Source organism: Heptranchias perlo, chromosome 25 (genome assembly GCF_035084215.1).
Source record: "Heptranchias perlo isolate sHepPer1 chromosome 25, sHepPer1.hap1, whole genome shotgun sequence".
Taxonomy (NCBI): Eukaryota; Metazoa; Chordata; class Chondrichthyes; order Hexanchiformes; family Hexanchidae; genus Heptranchias; species Heptranchias perlo.
The window spans coordinates 21,287,752-21,305,759 of NC_090349.1; the positions used below are offsets into that span (position 1 = coordinate 21,287,752).

General features: G+C 43.0%; 2 protein-coding genes across 5 annotated transcripts in view; one reads left to right on the forward strand and one right to left on the reverse strand.

Annotated features, from left to right (window-relative positions):
• The window catches only part of tpcn1 (two pore segment channel 1), a 70,117-nt gene extending 68,288 nt beyond the window's left edge, over positions 1–1,829 (reverse strand). For both annotated transcript variants that reach the window (XM_068005721.1, XM_068005720.1), the window contains exon 1: positions 1,616–1,829. In XM_068005721.1, coding sequence (XP_067861822.1) covers positions 1,616–1,712 — 97 coding nt within the window. In that variant the 5' untranslated portion in view covers positions 1,713–1,829. The remainder of the gene's footprint in view (positions 1–1,615) is intronic.
• A 37-nt stretch (positions 1,830–1,866) lies between these two features.
• On the forward strand, positions 1,867–17,664 carry iqcd (IQ motif containing D). 3 transcript variants are annotated; one of them, XM_068005725.1, is made up of 5 exons: positions 1,867–2,037; positions 7,096–7,876; positions 14,618–14,851; positions 16,374–16,445; positions 17,232–17,664. In XM_068005725.1, the coding sequence occupies exons 2-5, from the start codon at positions 7,148–7,150 to the stop codon at positions 17,502–17,504; spliced, it is 1,308 nt and encodes a 435-aa protein (XP_067861826.1). In that variant the 5' UTR covers positions 1,867–2,037; positions 7,096–7,147; the 3' UTR covers positions 17,505–17,664. The 3 variants fall into 3 exon arrangements, with proteins under 3 accessions (XP_067861826.1, XP_067861827.1, XP_067861825.1); XM_068005726.1 differs by lacking the exon at positions 1,867–2,037 and adding an exon at positions 2,052–2,277; XM_068005724.1 differs by lacking the exon at positions 1,867–2,037 and adding an exon at positions 2,286–2,571.
• The last annotated feature ends 344 nt before the right edge of the window (positions 17,665–18,008 follow it).

The following is an 18,008-nucleotide window of genomic DNA, read 5'->3' on the forward strand; positions in this document are numbered from 1 at the left end:
ACACAGCCCCCCCCATGCACGCGCACACAGCCCCCCCCATGCACGCGCACACAGCCCCCCCCCATGCACGCGCACACAGCCCCCCACATGCACGCGCACACAGCCCCCCCCATGCACGCGCACACAGCCCCCCCCATGCACGCGCACACAGCCCCCCCCATGCACGCGCGCACACAGAACCCCCCATGCACGCGCGCGCGCACACGCAGAACCCCCATGCACGCGCGCGCACACGCAGAACCCCCCATGCACGCGCGCGCACACGCAGAACCCCCCATGCACGCGCACAGAGCCCCCTCCCCCAATGCACGCACACACAGAGCCCCCCCCAATGCACGCACACACAGAGCCCCCCCACCCCAATGCACGCACAGAGCCCCCCCCAATGCACGCACACACAGAGCCCCCCGCCAATGCACGCACACACAGAGCCCCCCGCCAATGCACGCACACACAGAGCCCCCCGCCAATGCACGCACACACAGAGCCCCCCGCCAATGCACGCACACACAGAGCCCCCCGCCAATGCACGCACACACAGAGCCCCCCCCCCCCCAATGCACGCACACACAGAGCCCCCCCCCCCCCAATGCACGCACACACAGAGCCCCCCCCCCCCAATGCACGCACACACAGAGCCCCCCCCCCCCAATGCACGCACACACAGAGCCCCCCCCCCCAATGCACGCACACACAGAGCCCCCCCCCCCCAATGCACGCACACACAGAGCCCCCCCCCCCCCCCAATGCACGCACACACAGAGCCCCCCCCCCCAATGCACGCACACACAGAGCCCCCCCCAATGCACGCGCACACAGAGCCCCCCCCAATGCACGCGCACACACAGAGCACCCCCCCAATGCACGCGCACACACAGAGCACCCCCCCAATGCACGCGCACACACAGAGCACCCCCCCCAATGCACGCGCACACACAGAGCACCCCCCCCAATGCACGCGCACACACAGAGCCCCCCCCCAATGCACGCGCACACACAGACCCCCCCCCCCAATGCACGCACACACAGAGCCCCCCCAATGCACGCACACACAGAGCCCCCCCCCAATGCACGCACACACAGAGCCCCCCCCCAATGCACGCACACACAGAGCCCCCCCCCAATGCACGCACACACAGAGCCCCCCTCCCAATGCACGCACGCACACACAGAGCGCCCCCCCCCCCAATGCACGACGGACCACCACCATCACACACCTGCGACGTACGTAACCCACCGCGCTCCGCACCATCAGTTCTCACGAAAAGTGGTCGACCTGAAAAGTTAACTCTATTTCTCTCTTCACAGATGCTGCCTGGCCTCCTGAGTGTTTCCAGAATGTTCCTTTTTTATTTGCTGTTTGACACTAACCGTACCTGCCCGTGCGATAAAGCAGATTCCGGTGAGTTATCGCAGCGGATTGGGAACCATAGAAATTATATTGAGCAGCGTCGCACGGCACTCACACAACTTGATTCAATTAATGGGACAACAAGATATAGATCGGGATCGCTGCACAGCTAAAACCGCTGATGGTGCACCGTCTGCTCGGGGCCAAGAAAGTTGCGTTCCTGAAAGCTCTGACATTAAAAGTGTAACCGATCATAATTCCTACTTTCGTTGGGGATTTCATCTCTGTCTGGGTCGGCGCTGATCCCCGTGTTATCGTCTGTCAAGATTAAAGGAACGTCATCGTCGACAGGCAGCGCCATCGCCGTCTCCCGCAGCCTGTTCCCGTACAACAAACTCTCGCTACCGTTCAACCTAGCTTCACGCAAGGGGGCGGGGAGGAGTCCTGCCTTTCCTCTGGCCGCTGATTGGTCCTGAGAGACCGTCGGCTTCACAAAGCCGGCTCTAAAGGCACGTCAATCACAACGCCGAGTCCAGCAGGTTTGATCGACCGCCCCGATGGTTGTTCGTTTCGCCGACTCGAGCGCGCATCTGGAAAGCTGCGGAGGTCACGAGGTCAGAGGGAAAAGGTCGCATGTATCTTAGCAACGGAATAACTGCCGCTAGCAAACAGAAGCACGGAGATAGGTAAGTGCGCTTTTACAGCGTGAGGGAGAACCAGGCTTAGACCAGACAGTATGGTAAACAATTAAAACCATAATTAAAGGTCTTCCGCGGGCTCTCGGGCCTCCTGGCACTCCGCTCCGCTTTAAAACCCTAGAATTCGTTGTGGAGAGTAGAAGCGGCCGATTTGTCATCCCATTGAAGTGGGCTGGAGCTGTGTATCTTGGATCGGAGAGGGGAGTGGGTATTTGTGGTCCCAAGCGGGTGAGTTTGAGGTGTGAGCGGATGCCAATTACTGGAAGAAATTAGTCACCACCCAGTGAGCATCCTGCTGGAAGGAGAGGTGAGCAGGGTCTCTTTGGGAACCAGTGGGCTCCAAAATTATATTCTTGTCCTTGGAACAATGGATCCTGCTTTCCCGAGTCCGTAATTTGAGTCAGACCAATCCACTGTACTCCAGGGCACTGATTATGATCGACCAGCTTGCCTATCATATTGATTGCATCTTGAGTGTTAGGCCTAGCCCTGGGGGCTGAGATACTTACTGCTCAATTCCAGGTAACTATTCACAAGTTCTTTCTTATAGATAGATACGGGCTACAAAGTGCTTAATGCGTACAATACATTGTTTTGATCTGGAAGTCAATACAAAATGTCACTCTTGGATATTAAAGAAAAATGTGGCTAATTCCTCCCTACTTAAATTATTCCCTGGCATGAGAGGGTGCTAGGGAAATTAAAAAATAGTACTAGGGAAATTAATGGGGCTAAAGGCTGACAAATCCCCAGGGCCTGATAATCTACATCCCACAGTACTAAAGGAAGTGGCTCTGGAAATAGTAGATGCATTGGTGATCATCTTCCAAAATTCTATAGACTCTGGTACAGTTCCTACAGATTGGAGGGTGGCAAATATATCCCCACTATTTAAAAAAGGAGGGAGAGAAAAAAACACGGAATTACAGACCAGTTAGCCTAACATCAGTAGTGGGGAAAATGCTAGAGTATTATAAAAGATGTGATAATAGAACACTTGGAAGGCATTAACGGGATTGGACAAAGTCAACATGGGTTTATGAAAGGGAAATCATGCTTAACAAATCTATTGGAGTTTTTTGAGGCTGCAACTAGTAGGATAGGGGAGAACCAATGGATGTGGTGTATTTGGATTTTCAGAAGGCTTTTGATAAGGTCCCACACAAGAGGTTAGTGTGCAAAATTAAAGCACATGGGATTGGGGGGAATATACTGGCATGGATTGAGAATTGGTTGACAGACAGGAAACAGTAGGAATAAATGGGTCTTTTTCGGGGTGGCAGAGAGTGACTAGTGGGGTACCGCAGGGATCAGTGCTCGGGCCCCAGCTATTCACAATATATATCAATGATTTGGATGAGGGAACTGAATGTAACATTTCCAAGTTTGCAGACGACACAAAGCTGGGGTGGAATGTGAGCTGTGAGGAGGATGCAAAGAGGCTCCAATGTGACTTAGACAAGTTGGGTGAGTGGGCAATAAACATGGCAGAAGCAGTATAACGTGGATAAATGTGAGGTTATCCACTTTGGTTGTAAAAACAGAAAGGCAGATTATTATCTGAATGGTGATAGATTGGGAAAAGGGAAGGTGCAACGAGACCTGGGTGTCCTTGTACACCAGTCGCTGAAAGCGAGCCTTCAGGTGCAGCAAGCCATTAGGAAGGCGAATGGTATGTTGGCGTTCATTGCAAGAGGATTTGAGTACAGGAGCAGGGATGTCTTACTGCAGTTATACAAGGCCTTGGTGAGACCACACCTGGAGTATTGTGTGCAGTTTTGGTCTCCTTATCTGAGGAAGGATGTCCTTGCCATGGAGGAAGTGCAACAAAGGTTTACCAGACTGATTCCCGGGATGGCAGGACTGACGTATGAGGAGAGATTGGGTCGACTAGGCCTATATTCACTAGAGTTTAGAAGAATGAGAGGTGATCTCATCGAAACATATAAAATTCTAACAGGACTAGCAAGACTAGATGCAGGGAGGATGTTCCCAATGACTGGGGAGTCCAGAACCAGGGGTCACACTCTCAGGATACGGGGTATGCCATTTAGAACCGAGATGAGGAGAAATTTCTCCACGCAGAGGGTGGTGAACCTGTGGAATTCTCTACCACAGAAGGCAGTGGAGGCCAAGTCATTAGATGTATTCAAGAAGGAGATAGATATATTTCTTAATGCTAAAGGGATCAAAGGATATGGGGAAAAAGCAGGAACAGGGTACTGAATTAGATGATCAGCCATGATCATTTTGAATGGCGGAGCAGGGCCGAATGGCGTACTCTTGCTCCTATTTTCTATGTTTCTATGATTCTTCACACATAGACTGTGGTGGCAAGGCTGATATATGTGTCTTTTATCTTGACTACCTAAACAAATACAGTTAACCTTTTTAGTGTGGAAATCAACTTAAAGAGGCTTAACAACTTGCATTTATATAGGGCCTTTAACATAGTAAAACATCCCAAGGTGCTTCACAGGCGCGTTATCAGACAAAATTTGTCACACAGCCACTTAAAGAGATATTAGGTGTAGATCAAAGAGGTACGTTTTAAGGGGCCACTTAAAGGAGAAGAGAGAGCAGAGAGGCTTAGGAAGGGAGTTCCAGAGCTTAAGGTCTAGGCAGCTGAAGGCAAGGCTGCCACTGGTGGAGCGATGGAATTCGGGGATGATCGATTGGAGGAACGCAGAGATCTCGAAGGGTTGTAGGGCCGGAGAAGGTCACAGAGATGGGGAGGGGCAAGGCCATGGGGGTATTTGAACACAAGGATGAGAATTTTAAAATCAAGGCTTTGCCAGACCTGGAGCCAATATAGGTCAGCGAGTACAGGGGTGATGGGTGAACGGGACTTGTTGCGAGTTAGGATACGGACAGCAGAGTTTTGGATGAGCTCAAGTTTATGGAGGGTAAAAACCAAATTTTAAAAAAATATTCCAGTATATACTAACCAATTTTTAAGTTGTAATTCAATATATGATTCACTATAGTGTACTTTTATTGTAAGTCACTTCTGTTGTGAAATTATATTTATTGAATATCTCTCAAATATGAGATTCTTATTATACAACTTTTAATAGATTAGTAGCATTGGGTATAATGGGGTAAATTTTAACGTTGAGCTGGGAAGGGAGCAGGGGAAACCCGGAGAGCAGCCAGGGAGCGGATGCAAGCACATAAGTCTTAGATTGGGTGGGGGGGTGGGGGTGGGTGAGGAGGGGTTGGTCATTGAGTGATGGGGGGATCATCGGGGTTGGCGCTCATCAGGGGGAGGCGAGGGGGGTCGTCTGATCGCGTGTGGGATCACGGCAGGTAGGCTTGTTGGGCCTGGAGATAACACTCCTGCTTCTCCTGGCCCACAAGCAGTGCAATAAAGGCACTTACCTGCTGATCCGGCCCTTCTTGCCTCCTTAGGTGATGTGAGGCAGAAGCCTGGGAATCCCAGCCTCCAGGAGTTAAAGGTTAAAAATGCTGTTAAAACGGAGGCCCGCAGCCTCCTTAAAAGATTTCACCGACCAATTCACCTCCTGAGAGCGGGTTGGTCGCCCACCCCTCGATCCACCTCCATTAAAACCGGAAGTGGGCGGGTTGGGGTTGGATTTTACTTTTTTTTACAATTTTTACTATTTTTACCTTCCCACCTGCCCCCAATATATCTTCTCTACCTCTACTTCACTGATGCAGAAACTAAATGTACTTTCTCTGACATGCTTTTTATATGGTCTCTAAAAAATCTTATGCAACAGTCCTAGTGTATCCCCTGCCAATACCCCAATATATTTGTGTGTCAGCTGTGGCTCTCGCTGTGGTAGTACTCTCGCTTCTGAGTGAGAAGGTTATGGGTTCAAGTCCCACTCCAGAGACTGTGGGATCACGGCAGTAGGCTTGTTGGGCCTGGAGGTAACACTCCTGCTCCTCCTGACCCACAAGCAGTGTAATAAAAGCACTTACCACAGGGCAGTACTGAGGGGGCGCTGCCCTGTCAGAGGTGCTGTCTTTTATATGCGATGTTAAACTGAGGTCCTGTCTGCCCTCTCAGGTGGACTTAAAAGATCCTGTGTCACTATTTCAAAGAAGAGCAAGAGGAGTTATCCCTGGCCAATATTTATTCCTCAACCAACATTGCTAAAAAAACAGATTATCTGGTCATTATTGCTTTGCTGTTTGTGGGACTTTGCTGTGCGTAAATTGGCTGTCGTGTTTCCTACATTACAACAGTGGCTACACTTCAAAACTACTTAATTGGCTGTAAAGCACCTTGGGACATCTTGGTCATGATAAGTGCTATATAAATGCAAGTTTTTCTCTATATGCAAATAAGATGAGGATATGAGGGGAAAAAATCATGTCAAATTTGTACGGTGATAACAAAATAAGACAAAAGCAAAATGCTGCTGGTGCTGAAAATTTGAAATAATGCTGGAAACACTCATCAGGCCAGGTAGCATCTGTGGAGAGAGAAACAGAGTTAACGTTTCAGGTTGATGACCTTTCATCAGAACTGGAAGATGTTAGAGATGAACAGACAAGTATAGAAACAAAAGATGGGTCCAGAGGAGGTGTAAATGATTACAGCAAAATAGCAGAGGGGGAGGGATGCATGATAAATCTGGCAAAGAGAAGAAGGCTCCCGTGGCCCGGGAATGTGGCAAAGAAAGGCTGGTAGAACCCAGAGGTGCGGACCATCTCGTCAGCAGTGTATCAATAGGGATCCTCACCCCACGCACCAGCCCCCACTCCACTCCCAATGGCTCTGGCACAGCCATTCTCCATTACCAGCACCTGCTGTCCTAGAGAAAATGGTGGTTAAAGTCTAAAGTTGTTAAACTCTAATTTAAAAAATAAGACATTTTGGTTTATTGCTACCCCTGAAAGATAGAGGACTATGATGAAAGATCAGAGCACTGGGTTTGGCTTTTGACTGCTGTAGCAAATGGCACAGACACGATGGCCAAATGGTCTCCTTCTGTGCTGCAGCTATGGTTCGAAGGAAAGATTTTGAAAAGAACACTGATACAGACAACATTGTTATATGTTTCAACAATACAGCTCATTACAGATTTAAAGATCTCATGAGGATAATCTACTGAAGAAGGAAACAATGGCAACTGAAGTCATGGTACAGGGCAATCAAATAGAAGCCACAAACCCAGAGACTATCAGTAAAACCACGATTGATGATGTATCTATGCAAAAGATAGCACCCAAAGTGGATGCATTGCGAATCTTGGAACCAGTTAGAAAAAAGCTCACATCAATTGAAGCAGAGAGGATTATTTCTGTCATTGAAAAGACTATTGAGAAATTAGAAAGAGTCACTTTGCTTCCCCATATAGCTAACAACCTCAAAAGATTCAGTGTTGCTTTTGGTTTGGAGTTGACATGTGCTATGAGGGAGCATAGCAGACTAGAGCAACATCTGTATTTTGCTATTAGCGGACTGCACAAGGAAGAGTCTTCTGGAGAGGAAAAGCATCTTGAAAGGCACGAAGTAAAAACTAAAGCAGAGAAAAAGCATGATGTTAAAATCCTTCAGCAGGCCCTCGGTAGCTCAGTTAAAAACATCCTTCGGCTCTTTCAGGGGAATCCCTCAGCATGTCAAATAATCCAAGCAGAATGTCAAGCCCGAAGACGCATCTGTGTAGATCTCATAATGGGGCTAATGGAACTGAGAGACTTAGTGTTTGAGAGACTTCTGATAACCCCCACTGAGGAAAAAGAAAAGTTGGACTATGTGCAAAACATCATAATGCGAGATAAGCAAAACACAGAAGTTATTGCCATGTTAGAGGCAGAACTGGCAACAGCCATCCAAGATAAAGAAAATGAGGTAAACCCTTACATATATTGTAGACTTGATGTCTCATGCTACCTTGACAAAAAATGCCATAAGTTGTAACAGACTATAATTCACACCCCTAAATTTAGAGCACATAAAAACATGCATAAAGTTATACACCAGTTTTTAAAAACAAGTTTTAATGTTGTGATCTGGGGCCTGTATTTATGTAAAATACGCACTAAGCAAAAGCCAACAATGCACTTTGATCTGGTATCTTTTAGCTAAAATGTCATGCTGTCGATTCTTGTACATGTATAAAGATAAGTAGAGAGATGTTTCACGTACTGCATTATGCATGCAAGTCCAAGTGTCAGCTTTTATATAATCTGTACTATATGTCATTACTGTTCCACAACAGTTATGAAGGCATACAATGGTAAGCAGGGCATATCTGAGGCTTGGAGTTGACAGGTACGGAAGGCACATCCCATCTTTCCTGATGAAATATTAGTATGAATGCGAGTTGTTAATTTGGGAGGGTGGGGGGTGGTGGTTAGAAGAAGCAGAGTTAAGGAATAAAGTCTAAAAACATGTGATTGTGTTACAAGTTCAGGTCTACCAAAGTACCTGCTTGGGTTCAGTCACGTCAGTCACTCCCTTAAGTGGTCTCGTTGCCTGCTTTTTTTATGGAAATTGATTCCCACTGCCCTATATCCGCTGGTGCAAAATTGGGACCCAAGAGCGTAATAGTAAGACACTCTTGCGATCTGAGCCGTATCTCTGTGCCGTAAGCATTTGTACTCTTAATCTCTCCGAAGGTGGGCCAAATTAACATAGGCAAAGTGGTTTGGTTCAGTTTGTATACGGCTTTATTCCACAGTAGATAAAACATACAGAATACAGTGTGCCAAGTGACTTCCATCATAATAAATGAAACTACCAATTGTGTACAGTTACAAAAATATAGAACACGTACACTATTCCACTTTGGTGGATCCTTTACTTAACATTAAAAAAAACTCTCCCTGACTAAGGCAGAGGTCCTCATCTTGCTGCCTGATTGACCCCCTCAGCTATCTGTGATGATTCTTAATAAGCTTCCCTTCAAAAACTAGCAGTGATCAAATAAATGTCAATACCAAGTTGCTAAATATGATGTAAATTATTAGATATTGTTAAAGAACAGGCCATTGTTTGTGATCTGTGCAAAACTACTAACCATCCCACATTAAAATCACCTTTCTTCTGCGTTTGGATGGCCAACCCAGCATGGGGTTGTCTGGGCAAACTACTATGATTCAGGCAAGCTTCCACACAAAACACATTAAAATCACTTGTGTCCAAGTCTTTTTCATAGAAAAAAATGGCCACTGAACCCCAAACTGTAACAATTTGTTGTAAATGCATTTCTGGCTTCATTATAGTAATACACATTGATTAGAAGCAATCTTATAAACTTATGTTTCAATTCAGAATATTTAATTTAGACAGACTTCAGCTTATTCATACCCTAATGCATCATTTTTAAATTTAACATAGTGGTTTCAGCCACACTAGTTTGCCATAACTACTTTTGATGTTCATGTTAACTGTTCAGTAATGTGTCAGTCAGTCAGTAGCTAGCTATTGCTAACAAACACAGTTTGTGGGAGCAGTTTGATACTGCAACATTTCTGCAGATAAATAGACAAGTAGCTTTTAAGCAACGGTTCAGCAGATAATAAACTAGGTTGCTTTATTGTGTAGATATTTCCTGTGGGTTTGATAACTGCACCTAATTCTGACCACCAAGAACAACTACGGTAACTGTTAACATTTTGAGTGCAGCCAATTGTAAAAACTCAAATCAAATTTAATGTAGTTTTCTTTTTCTAAAAAGTACAAAAGAATGATATATTTATTTAAAGATCCCTTCAAGAAGAAAAGTTAACATGTCAAAGGATATCAGTACTTGATAGGCATAGCATAATTACATAAATATACAGAGTACAGCAATAAAAAACATAGAGTTTCCAGAATTATGTTAATCTAGCAACTACCTGGACAATTAGCCAGTCCACAACCTATTTTCCTGATATCCATTGCTTACATTCAAATCCACAATCCATGGAGATAGCAGAACCTGGCCTGGGAAAGATAGGAACATAGGAACAGGAGTAGGCCATTCATCCCCTCGTGCCTGCTCCACCATTCGATAAGATCATGGCTGATCTGTGATCTAGCTCCATATACCTGCCTTTGGCCCATATCCCCTAATACCTTTGGTTGCCAAAAAGCTATCTATCTCGCATTTAAATTTAGCAGTTGAGCTAGTATCAATTGCCGTTTGCGGAAGAGAGTTCCAAACCTCTACCACCCTTTGTGTGTAGAAATGTTTTCTAATCTCGCTCCTGAAAGGTCTGGCTCTAATTTTTAGACTGTGCCCCCTACTCCTAGAATCCCCAACCAGCGGAAATAGTTTCTCTCTATCCACCCTATCCGTTCCCCTTAATATCTTATAAACTTTGATCAGATCACCCCTTAACCTTCGAAACACCAGTACAACCCCAATTTGTGTAATCTCTCCTCGTAACTTAACCCTTGAAGTCCGGGTATCATTCTAGTAAACCTACGCTGTACTCCCTCCAAGGCCAATATGTCCTTCCGAAGGTGCGGTGCCCAGAACTGCTCACAGTACTCCAGGTGCGGTCTAACCAGGGTCTTGTATAGCTGCAGCATAACTTTTGCCCCCTTGTACTCTAGTCCTCTAGATATAAAGGCCAGCATTCCATTAGCCGTCTTGATTATTTTCAGCACCTGTTCATGACACTTCAATGATCTATGTACCTGAACCCCTAAGTCCCTTTGGACATCCACAGTTTTTAACTTTTTATCATTTAGAAAGTACCCTGTTCTATCCTTTTTTGATCCAAAGTGGATGACCTCACATTTATCTACATTGAATTCCATTTTCCACAATTTTGCCCATTCACTTAATCTATCAATATTCCTTTGTAATTTTATGTTTTCATCTACACTGCTTACAATGCCACCAATCTTTCTGTCATCGGCAAACTTAGATATGAGACTTTCTATGCCTTCATCTAAGTCGATAGTAGATATTGTGAATAATTGAGGCCCCAGGACAGATCCCTGCGGGACTCCACTAGTCACATCCTGCCAATGTGAATACTTACCCATTATCCCTACTCTCTGTCGCCTTTCGCTCAGCCAATTTCCTAACCAAGTCTGTACTTTTCCCTCGATTCCATGAGCTTCTAACTTAGCTAACAGTCTCTTATGTGGGACCTTATCAAATGCCTTCTGGAAGTCCATATAAATAACATCCATTGACATTCCCCTGTCCACTACTTTAGTCACCTCTTCAAAAAATTCAATCAGGTTTGTCAGGCACAACCTACCTTTCACAAATCCATGCTGGCTCTCCCTGATTAACTGAAAATTCTCAAGGTGTTCAATCACCCTATCCTTAATTATAGACTCCAGCAATTTCCCCACAACAGATGTTAGGCTAACTGATCTATAATTCCCCAGTTTCCCTCTCTCTCCTTTCTTAAAAAGCAGAGTGACATGTGCAATTTTCCAATCTAGAGGGACAGTTCCTGAATCTAGAGAACTTTGAACGATTATAGTTAGGGCATCTACAATCTGCTCACCTACTTCCTTTAAAACCCTGGGATGGAAACCATCTGGTCCTGGGGATTTGTCACTCTTTCGTGCTATTATTTTCTTCATTACTGTTGCTTTACTTATGTTAATTTTATCGAGTCCCTGTCCCCGATTCAATATTAGTTTTCTTGGGATTTCCAGCATGCTATCCTCTTTTTCTATTGTAAATACTGACGCAAAGTAATTATTCAACATGTCCGCCATTTCCCCATTGTCAACGACAATATCCCCACTTTCAGTTTTTAAGGGGCCAACACTGCTCCTGACCACCCTCTTTTTCCTAATATAACTATAAAAGTTCTTTGTATTGGTTTTGATATCCCGTGCAAGTTTCTTTTCATACTCTCTTTTTGTAGCTCTTACTATCTGTTTTGTGACCCTTTGTTGATCTTTGTATTTTTCCCATTCGCCAGGATCTGTGCCATTTTTTGCCTTTTTGTATGCCCTTTCCTTACGTCTTATACTGTCCCTTACCTTTTTAGTTGTCCATGGCTGTTTTTTTTGGCAAGTAGAGTTCTTGCCCCTCAGGGGTATAAACCAGTTCTGTATCTCATTAAAAGTTTCTTTAAACATTTCCCACTGATCATCAGTCATTTTACCCATTAACAGATTTGCCCAGTTTACTGTGGACAGTCTCTGTCTCATCCCATTGAAGTCGGCCTTACCCAAGTCTAGAATCTTAGCAGCTGACTCACTTTTTTCCCTTTCAAACACTACATTGAACTCGATCATGTTATGATCGCTATTGGATAGATGTTCACGCACAGTTAAGCTGTTAACTAAATCTGGTTCATTACACATTATTAAATCTAGTATGGCTTGCCCCCTTGTTGCCTCTAGGACATACTGCTGTAGAAAACTATCCCGGACACACTCAAGAAATTCACTACCTTTCTGACAGTTGCTAGTCTGCTTTCCCCAATCTATGTGAAGGTTAAAGTCCCCCACTATGCCTTTCTTACATGCTTGACTAATCTCTGCATTTATACAATCTAGCACTTCAGAGCTGCTGCTGCCAGGGGTCCTATACACAACTCCCACTATAGTCTTAGATCCTTTCCTATTTCTCTTTTCAACCCATAAGGTCTCTGTTGGCTGCTTACCTCTCGTTATATCCTCCTTTATCATTGAATTGATTTCATTTCTAATCACTAAGGCTACTCCTCCCCCTCTTCCATTTTCCCTATCTCTCCTGTAGACCTTATAACCCGGTATATTTAGTTCCCAATCCTGACCATCCTGCAGCCATGTCTCAGTAATGGCTATCATGTCATACCCTCCAGTTTGAATTTGAACCTGTAGTTCATTTAATTTATTCCTTATACTCACTCTGGTCATCTCACTGTTAAAAACACAGAGGGAGACAAACAATTTTGTTTTCAACTCCCTCATTCCTCCCTCCCCCAAAATCATTGATAATGTTACCATAAACAGCTCTACAGGGCATAATGCAGAATGTAAGGGATTTGTGTTTAAGTAAAACAGCTTGCTCAATGCTCTGCTGCAGTTGTCAGTTTCACTTTTTGTTATCTCACCATCAAGTTGTTCAGTACTTTGTTCATTTTGTTGTTCGCCAACTTTATTCATAAAAATTTTGCAGGTGCACAATTCTCTGATTAATATGAACGATTTAAGCAAAAACTGTTATTTCAATTTTTTTTTGGCTTGGTAGATTTGCCTATTGAGTTATCAAATTGAACATTTTTACTTTTTACACTAATCACAGCCTCAGATGCTATCATCTCAGATATAGCATGGGTTATGTGCAGAATAAAGCACCCTCTACAGATTGTACCAGCAGTGCACTTTAACCTCAATTTACCTCCTTCTGTACTAGTGTGACATTTCCATTTCCTACACAAGTTATCTTTATGGCCTAAGTAAGGCTGCCAATTTGTGATCAATTCCAGGCAGTCTTGTGGAGTGGATTCACATTCACTGGGAGATGGGTTTAAATCTCTATTAGCATGCCCTTCCCTACCTCTAATCTTCTCCAGCACTACAACTCCCCACCCCTGAACTCTCGTTCTTCTGACTCAACCACTCGTGCATTTTCCCATCCTCCCCCCCCCCCCCCCCTCCCCCCTCCCTCCCCCATAGCACATCATTGGTGGCTATGTATTTGTCATCTAGGCCCTACGCTCTTTCCCTTTCCTTCTTTAAAACTTCCCTTAAAACCCACCTCTTTAACTAAGCTTTTGGTTACCCTATCTCCTTCTTTGGCTCAGTGTCCATTTTTTTCCCTTATGCCTCTGAAGCACCTTGGGACATTTTTCTACGTTAAAGGGGCAGATAAATGCAAGTTGACTTAAGCAACTTAAATTTGAATGCTAATAGATCAGATGTTAAATAACCCCATTGTGCAGTGAACCATACAAATCAGGAAAGTTCCAGATTTAATCCCTGGGCTGTAGTGCGTTAGCCAATGTCAGCCAAAGAGAATGTTTGCTACTACTAACTTTAGTACCCCAGGCCAGGGAGAGGATACTGTTGGAAGTACAGGTGTATGGGCATGGGGTGAAGACAACATGATTATACTTGGCTGGGATGTTCCCTCTTCCCTCCAGAGAATTGTCATTTGGACAAGGTATCAGAAGGCTACCACCATCTGTGGAATACAAGTGGTCACCTTCAGGAAAGAAGAAAGGGAGAAAATTAAGAAAGAACAAAACGTCCTAGATCCATTCCACTTAGGATACTAATGGCCATCAGAGAGAACACTTTCACTTCAGCAGTCTGAGCAAGATTTAAACTTGGGTTTTAAGGTAAAAGGAGCATGGAATGCATTTTCTAGTCTCACAGTTTCAATTTGTATTTGCAAGCAGTTATATAAAACTCTCGAGGATAATGGGGTAGGTTTTTTTTAAGTGTGGAGATAACAGAAACAGTAACTATATATGCAACAGGTGACTGTAAATCAGTGTGAGAAAGAAATTGGAGGATTAAAAGTCAGTCTGTATGGTTACACTGTACATGTAACCAGGGTACAGGACATTAAATTCAGTGATATTTAATCGGCTGTGTTTTAAAAAAAAAATCTGTTCCTATTTTAGTACAATTAAAAAATATTTTAAGTAATTGTATCTTTAACCTTGTGTATACTTTAAATTCTATGACCAGATGTTGAAAAAGAATGAGATAATCCGGAAGCTCAAAAACAACCTGCTTCAACTTGAATTGTTCTCAGAAGATTACATTCGTCAGATTAAACAAGATTCAGAAAAACAACAGCTCGCCGACCAGAAAATTTCAGAAGGAAGAGTTGCCAAGTTCCAGGAAGAAATATCTCTGCTCCGAATTCAGTTGAGCAACACGATAACAGAACACAGAACGTCTGAGCTAGCTTTAAGAAAGGTACAGTGTAATGCTCCAGCCAAAAACTCCAGTTCTCATTATCAAATAAATAACACAATCACACAATACAAGTTGCAATTTTAGTGGAAATACATAGTTATTTTTGATTGCCAGAAGTCAATTTCCTAAGTTCAAAAAAAATACAAGCTCCCCCTGGTAGCTTGGAGGATTGAGCCAGTGAACACTGAGCCCCATACAGATTAGGAAGGTTCAATCTCCAAATTGTGCTGAGTTAGCTGATTTCATCTGAACTAGCCTTAGCACCCAGAGTTAGGGAGTGGAAAATTGGCCAGGATTCCTTCTCCTGATCACTATTTGGTGACCCCTGCTGGAAGTGCATGTCTGTGGACATGAGGTGAATACAATAATCAGACTCAGCTGTGATGCTACCTGCAGTTGAATAGCCCCTGACATTAACAGTCAAAGCTCACATAACTCGTCACTTGCGTGAGGTATCAGAGGGCAACTGGCACATCTAAAACTCCAACATGGAGTCAAGCTGTTCAGGGGAGGGGACAGATTGATGAGACGGTATACAGAAATTATGCATATTAATGCAGAATCCTGCAAGTATTCAACAGTGTCACAAACACTAATAGAGGAGAAACTGGTCAGCAAATTGTGGAAACTACAACTTGCCAGCTTCAAAAATTCTAGATCTTTTTCTAGCTTATACATCATTACCAAATATCTATAAAGCCTGAATAAAAAGAAAAAGGAACTCCAAAAGCTGGACAAAAATAGAACATGCCAGAAATATACAGACAAAAATGATTTGTGGTTAACAGGTTTATAATAAGAGGAGAAATAGTCATCAAACCCATTGTATCCATAAGGATTCAGTACTAAACCAGTTATCAAATAATATTTAGTAGTTTATATATTAGCAAAAAAAAAATCAACCAAGCCAGCAAAAAGCCAACCACCCCCCACAGATCACCAGCTGTGGAAAAGTTCAGGACTACACTATCCTGCTCAACTTCCAGCTGAAGCAGGTGGCAAAACAAAGCAAACTTGACTACCGTCCATTATATATCTGCAATATTCTTATCTCAAATGCCTGCATTCTTACAATAAATTTATGCAATTTCCTCTTTTCCTTTCTGTAATTCATCAGTATTGCAGTTGCCCTGTATTTAATTTCTTGTCCATGCAAATCCCAAAAATCAGTGATCATATTAACCTCAAGAAAATAGATGTTTGAACAGTAATTCTATCACTGCCACCATGAAGTCAAATAAAGAACTGGTGTGACTCACTACTATTGTATCTTTATTTACAGAGAATCAAAACTTATTCTATTTAAGAAACCAATCAGCAAAATACCACTTTTTATTTTGCATTATCTATACTGTGGTGCATTTCCACCTAGTTCAGAAAACTATGTTATTCAATATTATTGATTGCTGTTAGCAGCTTAGCAGTAATTTTATTTCAGGATTTAATATAAAAACCCATTTTCTAGTTATCTGGATTATATTTTTTTTCTTTGCCTGAATTTGACATCATTTCTTTATTTTAGCGAAAGTACAAAATTGAAACAGAAATCGAAAACTGGATCCAGAAATATGATGCTGACTTACAAGAAAAGCAGGTATATTTTATTGCATGGGACCATGAGATCTCTCTTGACAGAATAAGAAATGGACAGTAGAGGTTATAGTAGACATCTAATTAATAGTTTGACGATTCTTTTACTATAGTTAATACTGGCACCAAAACAAATAACTGACTGGTACAGCATAATAAGAATTTTCTCTGAATTGCTTGTTTGAGTTTTCACGGTGAAATATTGGATCTTGTAAGAGCCTGTGCCATAATAGGAAACATAATTACTACAACATTTACCCTTTTCCTGGTTTATGATATGGCAACAATTTATTTCACTTAGATTTTCCACCTTTTGTAAAACACCAACATACTCAGCAAGTACATGTTAATCACTGAAACAAAAAGTAATAAGATGCTGATGCTGGTAAAGCTCATCAGCAGGAGAATCCAGGGTGCTCTTACATGCTTCTAAGCACCCTGCAATACAGAGGGATTGGCAGAGCAATATGATTAACCTCTTAATCAGGAATGGTGAGAGAGATCTGTAAAAGGAGACAAAATACAAAATCATCCAATGAGATTTTAAAGGATGGAACTAGTCACTCATGAGAGATGTTCCTTGATGTTGGTTAACAGAGGTTGCAATGGAAAGATCACCAAAAGCCAATTTAAATTAGACTTTGAATCAAATACCCATTTAATTGCCACTGGGCTTGCATTTATATATAACAAAAAAACAGATCCATGTTAGTTTCCATAATGACCAAATACTCCATGCAGTGTTAATACCAATGGATTACTAAAATGTATTAAAAATGTGTTCTACCAGGATGAATATGAACACCTCGTTAAAATACACACTGAAGAAGCAGTTCTGCTCTCCGAGCTAGAAGAAAAGATTGGCATGCTTGAATCGGAATATATTCAGATTGTAGATGAAAGAAAGATTAAGGAAAAGGAAAGAGAGGACAAACGGCGTCAAGTATACCTCATGGCCAGAGCAGCTGTCACCATCCAGGCTTTCTGGAAAGGTTACAAAGTACGCCAATTGGTGAAAGGAATGAAAAAGAAAAAGAAGGGGAAACGCAAGAAGAAAAAATGAAGGCAAGGAGATCCAAGGGCAGGGTGAAAAATATAAATAAAAGTAGCATGCATCCTCCCAAGTGTTTTCGTAAATCATTGAAATGTTTCCCTCAATTTTGTTATTGTATGCAGTAACATATCTTGTAGCCTCCAAAAATTAAAATAAATCTTCAACTTTTCTTGTGTGTGTATACATCATGCCCAGTAAGTTTGACACTGACCTCTGACATTGGTCAAATGGTGTATTTTTCTTATAAATGGTTATTTTCTATTTTCCATTATTCATCATCATGTTAGACACAAACCTTTCTCCCAAATCACATTCTACCAAGAAGAATACCCAATAACATTGTGGCAAAAAATATTCTCCAAAGATCGTCGCCACAACATAAAAGTTTTTCATAATAGTGTTACTTTAAATATTGTGAATTAACATATGCTCCTAGAAATAAAATGGAGAAATTACCTGCACCTCTATTCACAGCATGCTCACATACAGGCGCCAGGGCTTCTGTGAGCCTCA

What these genes read in the sequence shown, in the direction of transcription:
- iqcd (XM_068005725.1), top strand. Translation starts at nt 7,148, where the DNA reads ATGGCAACTGAAGTCATGGTACAGGGCAATCAAATAGAAGCCACAAAC. An exon ending in TCCAAGATAAAGAAAATGAG is followed by an intron (nt 7,877 to 14,617) that starts GTAAACCCTTAC and finishes TTCTATGACCAG; the next exon opens with ATGTTGAAAAAGAATGAGAT. An exon ending in CTGACTTACAAGAAAAGCAG is followed by an intron (nt 16,446 to 17,231) that starts GTATATTTTATT and finishes GTGTTCTACCAG; the next exon opens with GATGAATATGAACACCTCGT.